Source organism: Gracilinanus agilis, chromosome 6 (assembly GCF_016433145.1).
Source record: "Gracilinanus agilis isolate LMUSP501 chromosome 6, AgileGrace, whole genome shotgun sequence".
NCBI classification, from domain to species: domain Eukaryota; kingdom Metazoa; phylum Chordata; class Mammalia; order Didelphimorphia; family Didelphidae; genus Gracilinanus; species Gracilinanus agilis.
Window position 1 is genome coordinate 36,503,456 of NC_058135.1, and position 11,878 is coordinate 36,515,333.

Here is an 11,878-nt window from a genome sequence, read left to right on the forward strand (position 1 = left end):
AAAACTAGAGCAAATACTAACCACCTGAAGTCAGATCAGTTTAAGCAGACAATAGAGTCAGAAATGAACATAAAAAGGATGGATGAGAAGTCAAATAAGCACAATACAATGCTGAAAAGTAGGAAAATTAGAGATAGAAGCAACCAACATAATATAGAGCAATAGAGGGGGGACAGAATAGTTTATTTATACTAACTTATTAGATGTTTCACCACTGTCTAATAAAATTGATTACAACCACAAATCATCTAGACATTTATTAAATGCTGACTATGTACTGTGCTAAATTCTGGGGTTATACAAAGAAAAATAAATAACTATCCTCATGTTCATTTAGATATTTACAGTGATATGAAATGAAGGAATCTTTGGGGAATTTTTTTAAAGTGTTGGGGTGGAGGCAGAGGGCAAAGGGGAATTTTGGCAGAACTGATTAATCAATTGGATTAATTAATTAATTAGATGCCGCTTGTCAGTTGGAGGTCAGAAACCTTAATCAATCCTGAAAGTAACCCAGATCTCAGAGGTCCAAAAGAAAATATTTGGCTTTTGATTATAAGATGGATGAATAAAGCCTGAATTATTTCCTCACCACGGCTTATAAAATCACTTACCTGAAAGCAGAAAAGACAAATAGAACAAATTACAAAGTCTTCTCGAGAAGCTCTTGCTGAAGGTAATACAGAAGTCATGTCATATATACCCAGTGTGAAGAAGAGGAAGAAGCCCAGCAAATGACTCCAGATGTTTACTGTCTCATTGGATAAAATAAACAAACTGCAAAACAAATATGCAAACAGGCATTTCAGATTCCGATCGTCTGGCACACCACCGACTATCAAAATGTTATGGAGAATTGCTAGTTATTCAGCATCTAAGTGTGTATAACCTGAGCTGTGGTATCTAATAAGTCCACTTTCATGAGAAGCTGCCCACCAGACAGAAGCAGCAGCAAGAGAGAATAGAATGGATGCTAGATTTAGAGCCAAGACCTGGGTTCAAACACCAGTTCTTAGATGTGCTATCTGTGACCTTAGGCAAACCTCTTAGCCTTTCTGGCCCCGAGTTTCTTCACCTCTAAGTGAATGAGTGCTCTCCAAGGTCCTATCCATGGTCCAGTTAAATCTGACTTAACTGAAACCTGCGGATTTCTAGATCACCCTCAATTACAAAGTCCTGGAGTAAAGATATTTGAATACTGCAGACATTACATCTGACTTGAGAGAAGCATCCAACGGATATATCTGATGGAGATTTCAGGAAGATTTGCCTACCCTGATAACTGTAAACAAAGAGAAAATGAGTCTATACCTCCCATGGGTTTGAACTCGGAGCAGATAAAAATTGATATTTCATAGAACCACAGGTATTCGAAGTTGGAAGGATCCTCAGGATCCCTCCCATCACTTATCTTACAGATGACAAAAATAAATCCTGGAAAAAAGTTTAGTTATTTAACTTGGGTTACAGAGTTAGTGACAGAATTAGGGCTAAAATTCAGCTTTTCTAACTTGGCCTATCTAAGAACAGCAGCATCAGAGTCAGGAACTCTGATTTCCAATCCAGGTTCTGCTACAGATTACCTGGGTGATTTGAAGCAAATATCTTTGGACATCAGTTTTCTCATTTACAGAGAATAAGAGTAGATTCCTCTAAGGTCCCTTCTACCTCTAAAATTTATTAACACATTAATCAACAGGCATCTATGAAGCCAATATTACATGACAGGCACCATGCCAAGAGCTAAGGATACAATGACAAAAGTGAGTCCCTATTCTCCAGGAGTTTATGTGCTACTAGGGAGATACAACACAAAATAACCTCCTAACCAGGCTATGAAGAAGCTGATTAACACCTAGGAGAATCCAGAATGGCTGCTTAAAGGAAGTGGCACTTAAGAGAAGTTTGGGACTTGAAGAGGCAGAGGGAGAGAATAGGACTGTTCTGGGAGAAAATAGATCAGTGGTGGTTGTCCTTGATCACTAGTGCAAAGAAGGGAGTGACGTGGTCAAACCTGTAGGAATATCTGTTTGGCAGGTGTGCATATAAATGTTCATATAGATGAATTAGGAATACATCACACTGCAATAGTTTAGGCTAAGGGTAAGAACTTGATCTAGAAGTATTGTAATGTGAATAGAGAGAATGAAAGACATCAAGAGACATGGAGGTGGGAAAAGATGGGGGGAGGGGGGAGAAGATAAGGGAGAGGAGGGAGATAGAAAGAAAGGTGAGTATTGGCATGGGCCAGGATACTAACAAAACTAGGGAAGCTTCAAGTCACTTCCATATCACCAAAAACTGGTTCTGTGAGCCAAGGAAGGTATGGAACAGATGTGGGCTGCTGGGAGTTAATTTTGCTCCAAGGTGTTCTGACTGGGATCAGGTTGGAGGATCAATGTTGGAGCTCTGAGACCCCGAGTAACTTCCTTGCTAGCTGCTTTTAATCGTGTTATGTTGGGCTTGCTTTTTACTGAGTTATGGATCATTTTTCTCTGAGTGTTATGTCTTTATTAAATGAATTATTTATTCAAACAGTCCAGAAAGATAGACCAGGTAATGAAAGGCCAATGCCAAATAGCGGAATTTGCAGTTTATCTTAAAGGCAATAGGGAGACGCTCTTCATCGGGCACTGACACGAACAAACCTGTCCTTTAGAAATATCAACTCAGCAGTTGTTTGAAGGGGTGGATTAGAGACAGGAGAGACTTGTAGGGAAGCTACCATAATAATCCTGACTAGAGGCAATGATGACCTAGATTGAGGTAGTGGGAGTTAAGAGTACTGAGAGGGGAAGAGATACAAGAGGTGGTGTGGAGTTAGAATCAAATAGACTTTTTCAATGACTGGATATGGAGGGAGGGAAAGGGAATGGGGGGGGGGGGAAGAGAAAGAAGAGAAGAGAAGAGGGATGGGGTGGGGAGAGAAGAGCATCTAGAACATAGTTACCCCTAGAGAAGAAAGTGAGTAGCACAAGATGTAGTACCATGAAAACTCTGAGAGAAAAAAAAGATGGAAGGTCAACAGGGTTATGTAACATTACCTTTTCTTTTTATCTCTCATAAAAATGTTTGTACAACAGTAAAAAATGTGAATGGCTAAGGAAGCATGGTACATTGAAAGTGTAGGCTGAAATAGATTAAACAAGTTTGTTAAAAGTTGTCTTTGAAGAATGTGCTTGAAAGAGAAAGCAGCCTGACAAGCTTGTGCTTTGGAGATTACCACTGGGTTTGTATGAGTTTCAGTTTGCTCCTCTGAAAATGAAGGGGTTAGATTTTTAAGGCTCCTTCTGGCTAGAAATCTACGAGTGAATTGGACAGTTCTTACCAACTATCAGAACAGAATGTTTTAATCACACTGTTATATGAACATTTTTCATTGCAGCCAAAGAAGGAAGAAGCAATGAGATGATTCCAGAGCTCAAAGACTGAGAAAATTAATCTGCAAAGGATCAAAAAAGGACAAATGAAGGTGGTATGTTTGGTGAGTATGGTACTAGAAGGAATATTACTGATTCAGGATGAGCATTCGCTGGGTTCTCAGAAATTGGATTCCATTCAGTCTTCAAAATCCCTATTTAGAAATCAGAAGGGCCACGGATAGTGGAAATCAGCCACTGTGAGAGTGGCTTGCCCATCTTATCACTTTCCAAAACCACGGTCCAGATTCTGTGCAGAACATTTTAAATTGTTTTCTTTTTCTTATTGTCCTCAGTGGCACAGCAACAGTTAGGAAAACTTTAAATCCGGCCTTAGACACTAGCTACGACCCTGGACGAATCACTTAACTTCCTCATCTATAAATTGGGAATAATAGCAGCACTTACCACTGAGGCTCTGAGGGGCTCATATCAGAGCATATTTGTAAGGGGCTTTGCAAAACACCAAGCGTTACGTAAATGCTATTCAATTTATTGTTTCTTATTTGATTTAAAAGGCCCTGAATTTTTACTCTCCTTTACAGGGTATTGCCCAGAGCAAGCTCAGATCCAATTTATTCCTGGAGGGTAGGGACTGTCTATTTGCACCCCCCCCACAGGTGACGCTCCGTAAATGCTAGTCCTGTGTTACTTCACCTCTTTTTGCACAGGCGTGTCAAAACTAGCCCAGGGCCCAGCACGTGGGGGCGGGGTGGGTGACCCGAAGTTCCGCCCCCTCATCCCTAACCCCAAGAACTGCAATCTACAGGCACGTCATGCCCCAGGCGCAGGGGGCGGGGCCGGGTCGCTCCCTCCTCCCCCACCCCGGCCCGCAGCTGGAGCAAGGGCCACAGCGCGAGCCGGTGCGGGGGAAGAGGGCGCGGCAGCGGGGCAGGACACTTACCTCTTGAGGCAGAGGCGCGAGGGCAGGTAGGCCCGGTAGCCGTCCGTGATGTAGGGGTTGTCCTTGAGGGACACGGGGATCTGTTCGTAAGTATAGAGGCGGATGCCCCGCGGCACTAGCACAGGCCAGTACTGGTAGCTGCCCAGCTCGATGTAGTGCGCGTTCTTCAGCAGCTTCGGGTGCATCGCGGCCGCCGCCAGCGCCGCCCCTTCCTCGGCCAGAGGGAGGACGGGCCCGGAGCCTGCTCCGAGCCAGCGGCGGCCCGAAGCAGCGGGGGCGGGGACGCGGCGGCCCGAGAACCTCCCAGCTCCGCGGTTCAGCCTCCGACGCCTCGTCTGCGCAGACGCGGAGGTGCTGACGTCAGTACGTTGACTCGGATGCCCGCCCGGCGCCATAGCCATCGCCATCACCGCCCACGGGGGCTGCTCCCTTCCCTTTCGGACCCGGGAGACTGGCAAGGGGAGACTAGGTGCGCGCACGGCACGCGAGAGCGCGCCTGGGTGCCGTGGCGCACGCGTACTGCCCCTGCTCTTAGCTTGGAGTTCTGGCAAGGCTCAAGCCCAGAGTTTGGAGGGGTTTCTCGCTGCATACCTCTCTTTTGTGAAATTGATCAATCCATTAGGTAATTAACATTCATTGAGCTTAGAGACGCCAGCTCTGGGGATATAAAAAGAGGCAAAAGACTGTGTGGTCAAGGAGCTTAGAATCTAATGGGGGAGGCGACGTGCAAATAAATACTCAGCAAGTGATCTATAGACAGGATTAGTCCAAAGGAGAATGGACTGCCTTGGGTGGTAGTGAGCTCCCCCTTACTAGAAACCTTCCAAGTAGAGGACAGGTGTTAGGGGAGCTATGATGGGAATTCCAGCTCATACTGCCCTGAAGTTACGCCCCAGCCCTTTCACAAATGGCCCTCTACTCCTGCTCTCCCTTTCACCCCCACACTCCTTACTACTGATTGCCCCTTCTGAATCTTCTTCCCTTTGACTAACTTGGAGGCTTACTTCATCCAGATTCATCACCCTGGCTGGAACCTGATGGCAGCACGATTTTTTTTTAAGAGTATCCCCTATTATCTCCCTTCTGGATCATACTCCCTTCCTCCACAAACCCATGTCCTTAAAATTGGGGATTTTGATTGCTGATATCTCTATTAACACTTGGGGTTCCCAGTTCATTAGCCTCCTGACCTTCGTTCCACTTTAGTCACTAAGATTGTAGGGTTTCAATTATAACGAATCATGAAGATATTAAAGATATATTTAAATGAGCAAAGTACTTGTGGACAAGACTTTTGGATATATTTCTAATATTTCCCATGATTGATTTCTGAATCCTTAAATTGAATTGGGGCTCAAATTTTGTGGAACTCAAACCTCTCCCATTGTCTCCAACCTGGAAGGCTGGCTAGCAACTTCAGTAGCTTCTTTGTAATGTCAAAGACTTACACTCAGCATCTGAATGTGATGGTGTGCTGAAGGAAGAAGTATTTTTTTTCTTTCCTATGACCACAATTTTAATATTTTTTATTTTTTTAGAAAAATTTTCCATGGTTACACGATTCTTATTTTTACTTTCCCCTTCACCCCCCCCCCCCATATCAATCACACATTTCCACTGGTTTTAACGTGTGATCAATCAAGACTTATTTACATATTATTGATAGTTGCCTTTGTGTGGTCCTTTAGTGTCACATCCCCAACCATGTCCACATCAACCCATGTTTTCAAGCGGTTGTTTTTCTTCTGTGTTTCCACTCCTGCAGTTATTCCTCTGAATGTGGGTAGCATTCTTTTCCATAAATCCCTCAGAATTGTCCTGGATCATTGCATTGCTGCTAGTACAGAAGTCCATTACATTCGGTTTTACCACAGTGTATCAGCCTCCGTGGTGGTTCTGCTCCTTTCACTCTGCATCAATTCCTGGAGGTCTTTCCAGTTCACATGGAATCCCTCCAGTTTATTATTCCTTTGAGCACAGTAGTATAATTTACCTATTTAGTGCCATCACTATCAAACTACCAAAAAACTTTTACTGAATTAGAAAAAACTATAACAAAGTTCATTTGGAAGAACAAAAGATCAAGAATATCAAGGGAAATAATGAAAAAAAAAAAAACTTGGAGTGTGGCCTAGCAGTACCAGATATTAAACTATACTATAAAGCAGCAGTCATCAAAACAATATGGTACTGGCTAAGAGACAGAAGGGAGGATCAGTGGAATAGACTTGGGGTAAGTGACATCAGCAAGACTATCTATGATAAACCCAAAGAGCCCAACTTTTGGGACATAAATCCACTATTTGACAAAAACTGTTGGGAAAATTGGAAAATAATATGGGAGAGATTAGGTTTAGATCAACATCTCACACCCTATACTAAGATAAATTCAGAATGGGTCAATGACTTGAATATAAAGAAGGAAACTATAAGAAAATTAGGTGAACATAGAATAATATACCTGACAGATCTAAGGGAAAGGGAAAATTTTAAAACCCAAGCAAGAGTTAGAAAAAAATTACAAAATGTAAAATAAATAATTTTCACTATATTAAATAAAAGCTTTTGTACAAACAAAAACAATGCAACCAAAATCAGAAGGGAAACAACAAACTGGGAAAAAAATCTTTATTACAAAAAATTCTGACAGAGGTCTAATTACTCAAATATACAAGGAGCTAAATCAAGGAGCTTTTTGTGGTGGCAAAAAAACTGGAAAACGAAGGGATGCCCTTCAATTGGGGAATGGCTGAACAAATTGTGGTATATGCTGGTGATGGAAGAAGTACTTTCAAATGAGCTTCTGGTCTGGCCACTGTTATACCATTGTCTTGGGATCCATCTCTTTTATCTTGTTGTTGATTGCCAATATAATGCTAATATTTCTGCCTTGACACCTGTTTGACATCCTGCAACCCTCATTCCTACTTTCCTTAATAAAGGCAGTTACTCTGGAACCTCTGACCATCTGAGAAGTTGACTGCTTGACCTGATGACACCACATTATGTCTTGTCTGTGTTTCTTATTTCTCTGATTTTTCTATGTCTCATTCTTTCTAGATAAGCTTAACCCTTTGCTTTCCAGTGCCCAACTTCCCTCCACAGGTGATTCAAACCCACTAAAGAATTTTGGGTATGAGCTGGACTCTACAAGGATGATCTCATCATCATCTACATATGTTTCACTTCCACGTGTTGCAAAATTTTGAAATTTCATTTTGAGGTATAACTATCCATACATCTCTTTCTGTATCTCCCTCTTCTATTCTTTAATTTCAAGACACCCTCATCACTTGCCATCCTACCTTTCTCAACCTGTTACATTTACTTTGGATTTTGTTTCTTCCCTTCAATATTAAATCCCAAAGTTAAATACCACACTGCCCTCTCCCCTTAAATTGTCTCTTTCCAAAACCCAGTTTTGACTTTTCTAAGCCAAACATTTGATTTTTGCATTAGATCCTACTTCTTATTAGATGCTACTAAAACTCAGCTAGAGTCATATAATCACATTATTAGGTTCACATTTGAGTTAGCATAATGAACTTCCATTAGCATAATCAGCATCCATATAATACAGGGAGTCCTAATAAACTTTATAAGACTACAGGATGGGATTTTGCAAAAGGCACCTACTGAAGAGGCAGGTTTGCACACTGAACACTTTACAAATTGGATTTCAATGACTGGAGCTGCCTCCTCCTGATTGGTTGACTGACTTGAAGTTCAAGAGAATGGATTCTAGATCAAGGAGTTGTCTCTTCTCTGCTACTTTCAAAGAGCAAATTAAAAAGTGAGCTGTAAAATAGCTCATTCGTCCCTCTTCCCATGCTTTTCCTTCCTTAGACTTCCAGACTCGAATACATAAATGCTACTCAAGTAGTACCCTCCAATAGACAAAGTACTAAGCAAGCTATAACCTCTGATAAAGTTTGTTGGATTTGTATCACTGTATTTGGCAGACATTGTGATTTCTGCTTGTATGTGGGTGATGGTACAAGATATGTGGCATGTTGATTGAGTCTCAAAAACCTTTCCTGTATGTTACCAAGTAAGTCAGAGAACAATGCTTTAGCCTCCCTAGGACTCCAGAAATCTATTCTATATTGAGATATATGTAGTAAGTTCAAAAAAGTACCCTAGTGTTTTGCTGAGGACAAAAAATGTTTTGAAGTATTTAGGAGAAATGTGCCACATGTGACTGAGAGTTTAGTACTGTACAATGACAGTCTTTTTGTTAACTGAGGACCTGGAAAGACTGGCCTTGAGGAGCCAGAACTGAATACACGTTAAAGTAGTAATCACTCTTCCCCATGGCTTTTGAGAGAGAAAGACTGCTGTAAGCCACCGGGTTGGGAGAGGAATAGCAGATGCCCTATCTGCCATTTGTCTGTCAATGTTCCTGTTTCTTTTGTCTCTTTTATATTCATCCTTTTCTCACCTTGTGTGAACGAATAGCCATAATTGATCAGGTTACAATCCAGTGAGCTTCAAAAGATCTGAAGACACATTAGAGATCTCTTCAAGTAGCCAGAGTTGGTGGCAGAGAACCCTGAAATGGGTGGCTGTGACAGTCAAATGCCAGTACAGCAGATGAGCAGTGTTTGACTAGCCCAGTATTAAGTTGATCAATCAGCTAAGACATCCGATCCTGAAAGCTGAAACCCATCCGAGGAAGGTTTTCATCCATTGTAGCATTTCCCTGAAATGAAAGGACTCCATGAGTCAGGAATTGCAAGGTACCCCTCAAGCCCCCACATATTCCCTGCAATCCCACTACCATGATACTTCAGTTTGTGCCCACTTGCGGCCCCCTCACCCTGTTACCTCCTGACTCTGCATGCCTAGTGGGACTGTGGAGGTGGAAGGGAGTGTATTCCTGGATTGGGAGAAATTAACTTCTGTCCTTGCTCTATTTCTTAGTAAATATCCTGTTGTGAAATTTAATTCATATTATTTGGTTGATTGATATGGTAGAGACAGGATGAGCTGGATAAAGCTTGAGCAATAGTATTAAAAGCCACAACTCCTCATGATTATTCTTACAACCCTGTTGGAGGGAGAATAGGAGTCAATAGTAGTTCACCTTTTGGGGAGTTGACCTGCTAAAAATGAGTGAGTTCAATGAATGAATTCAGAAGATATATTATACTTCTAATAGATGAGAAAAAAAAAAGCAATGCCATGAAGGGCCAGGCAATAATGCTCTCAATAATGACTACAATGAGCATCTCAGTTGATACAGGTTCAAGGTGAAAGGAGAACACTAGTTTAGCAACCCTAAAGGGCATTTATTCCTAATGTACAATGAATGTGTAGAAATTGAAAACCCTATTATTAACATTTGGAGAAACCTATACACCAGCTATATAACTTAACTTTTGTTCAAATTTCTGCAATATGAATTTCATTCAAGTTTTCCTGAAATTTTAATCCAGAAAGACAATGACTCTGTTCTGGGTTCATTGCCCAGGACTGGAAGCAGATTTAACTGAGCCTAGAGTCCTTGGATTATACATTATTTCATCTCAACTGGCCCTTTCTGTTGTTGCATGGCAGTCATCTGTCCTTCCTGATCAAGTATTATATTCCCTATAGAATCTGTTCCAAAATTTTTTTCTCCATAAACCAACCCCTTCCTCCTCCCCAGATCCCACTTATCTTTCTGGTCAGCAGAAGACCTCTCCATACCTTCCTGAGAAAATTATGGTTGTGATCTCCTTTTCTCATAGTTTGCCCTCTCGATTTCCTCAACCTAATCTCCCATTTTTTTCTCCTCTGTTTATCCATGTGTTCTTGAACTCATATCCTTTTCACTCTTCCAGGAAGAGAGGGATTGCTCTATCAAATCACCTCTCACTCTCTAATCTTCAGTTTCTCTGAATACACTGGCTCATTCCTTGCTTCATTCTCGAGCATCCAGAAACTAGGTAACCTGCAGGGCTTGAAGCTACTGTCTCTCAAGAATGTTGTTTAGTGACCTTGGTTGAGGCAAAACAGTATAAACCAGAAGAGGTATCCTAGAGACTTCAGGTCTCGTCTCAGGGTCACATAGGCAAGCATAGGTACTTGCTGCCAAGTACTTGTATTTGTCATAGCTGTTGGAAGGGAGGGAGAGCATGCTTCCCATCCCCATCTTTCTGCAAATACAAGGGATCAATAAAGAGGTCACCTTCAAAGCATGTGGAACCTATCCCTTTTCATTCCTTATAGTCCCTAAGAGCTGGGTAGGTGATTACCCTGGCTAATTTGCCAGTCTTCTTTGGCACAGCCCCCAGTCTCCCAGACGTGGGAGAGCAAGTTGAGAGTCTCCAGCCACATGTCTTTAGGAAAGGACCAGAGCATGTGACTTTCCCCACATAGCCAGAGCACATATAACTAGCTCCATTAGAGATGACCCAATTTAGCACATCAAGGGAATTCACCCTTATCCTTTTATATAAATATAGGAAATTGAGGCCCAGAAAAAATGACTTACCCAAGGTCACATAGCTTGTAAGTGGCAGGGCTGAGGTTGGAGCAGCTTGGCAAGAGGAAAATTAAGCAAACGGGGGTGGGAGAATAGACTTTGTTTGTTTGTTATACAGGTTAATTTGAGAAATGGGCAAAGTCCCCTTCCTTTACCCTTTAAAAAAATTAGTTGCCCAAGTATGGTACAAGCAAGAAAAACACTTTTTAGCTCCTGTTAAAATGCTTAAAAATTTAATTAGACTTTTGGAAATATTTTATTTTTTATGGAAGAAATTAGTCTGAAATGACCTCTTTTTTATAGATTGATGTTGACTATGGGGAGAATGGGAGGATGAAAGATTTGGGGTTGTCAGCAGCACAAATTAATTTGAGGTGAATGTATTATTTTAAACCTTTTTTTGAAGTCTTCTGTTTTTTAAAATTTTCTTTTTCCTGGAGCCTTAAACCTTATTGTGGCATTAGCATGAGTCTTAGAAGGAGACAAGGCAGGTAAAATAGTTATTAGAGTTTATAGCCCTAGAGTTTTTTGAGATCTACAAAGTACTTTACACATAGTATTTCAGCTGGTTCTCATAATGGCCCCACGAGGTGGGTCATTTAGGTATTACCTAAGGCATAGTTAAGTGACTTGTCCAACACCAAACAACCAGTAGAACCAGGACCTGACACTAGGTCTTTTAATTCTAAATAGGTGTTCCTTATATTATACCACATTATCTTTTGCTCTAATGATATGACATTTTCACTATAACAATAAGAACAATTAATATATTCATACAATGCTTTGAAGTACTTTGTTAACAATAAGCCTATATATTTTTGGTACCGATCATTGCTTTCTCAGGTTTACACATCTCTTCAGTTTTCATTTCTGAATTGAGACTTTGTATCAGAGAAACCTCTGATACAATTTTGGGTGGTCTGATTGACCCCACTTCACTTTCCCTAGGTCCCCTGGGTTTCTTTGCTGGCTTCTATCTTTCAGAGTTAATTCTCTCTGGGTTGTTAAGGTTCAGAGCCCTTCAGGGCTCTCTCTGGTATCTCAGGACAGGATATTAGCCCTTAGAGCCCTTGGGTCTGGTCT

At 41.4% G+C, this 11,878-nt stretch overlaps 1 protein-coding gene across 1 annotated transcript in view; it reads right to left on the reverse strand.

Annotated features, from left to right (window-relative positions):
• PAQR3 (progestin and adipoQ receptor family member 3) overlaps positions 1–4,674 on the reverse strand; it is an 83,621-nt gene extending 78,947 nt beyond the window's left edge. The window contains exons 1-2 of the mRNA XM_044681558.1: positions 4,324–4,674; positions 615–777 (exon numbers count right to left, since the gene is read on the reverse strand). Coding sequence (XP_044537493.1) covers positions 615–777; positions 4,324–4,508 — 348 coding nt within the window. The 5' untranslated portion in view covers positions 4,509–4,674. The remainder of the gene's footprint in view (positions 1–614; positions 778–4,323) is intronic.
• Between the last annotated feature and the right edge of the window lie 7,204 nt (positions 4,675–11,878).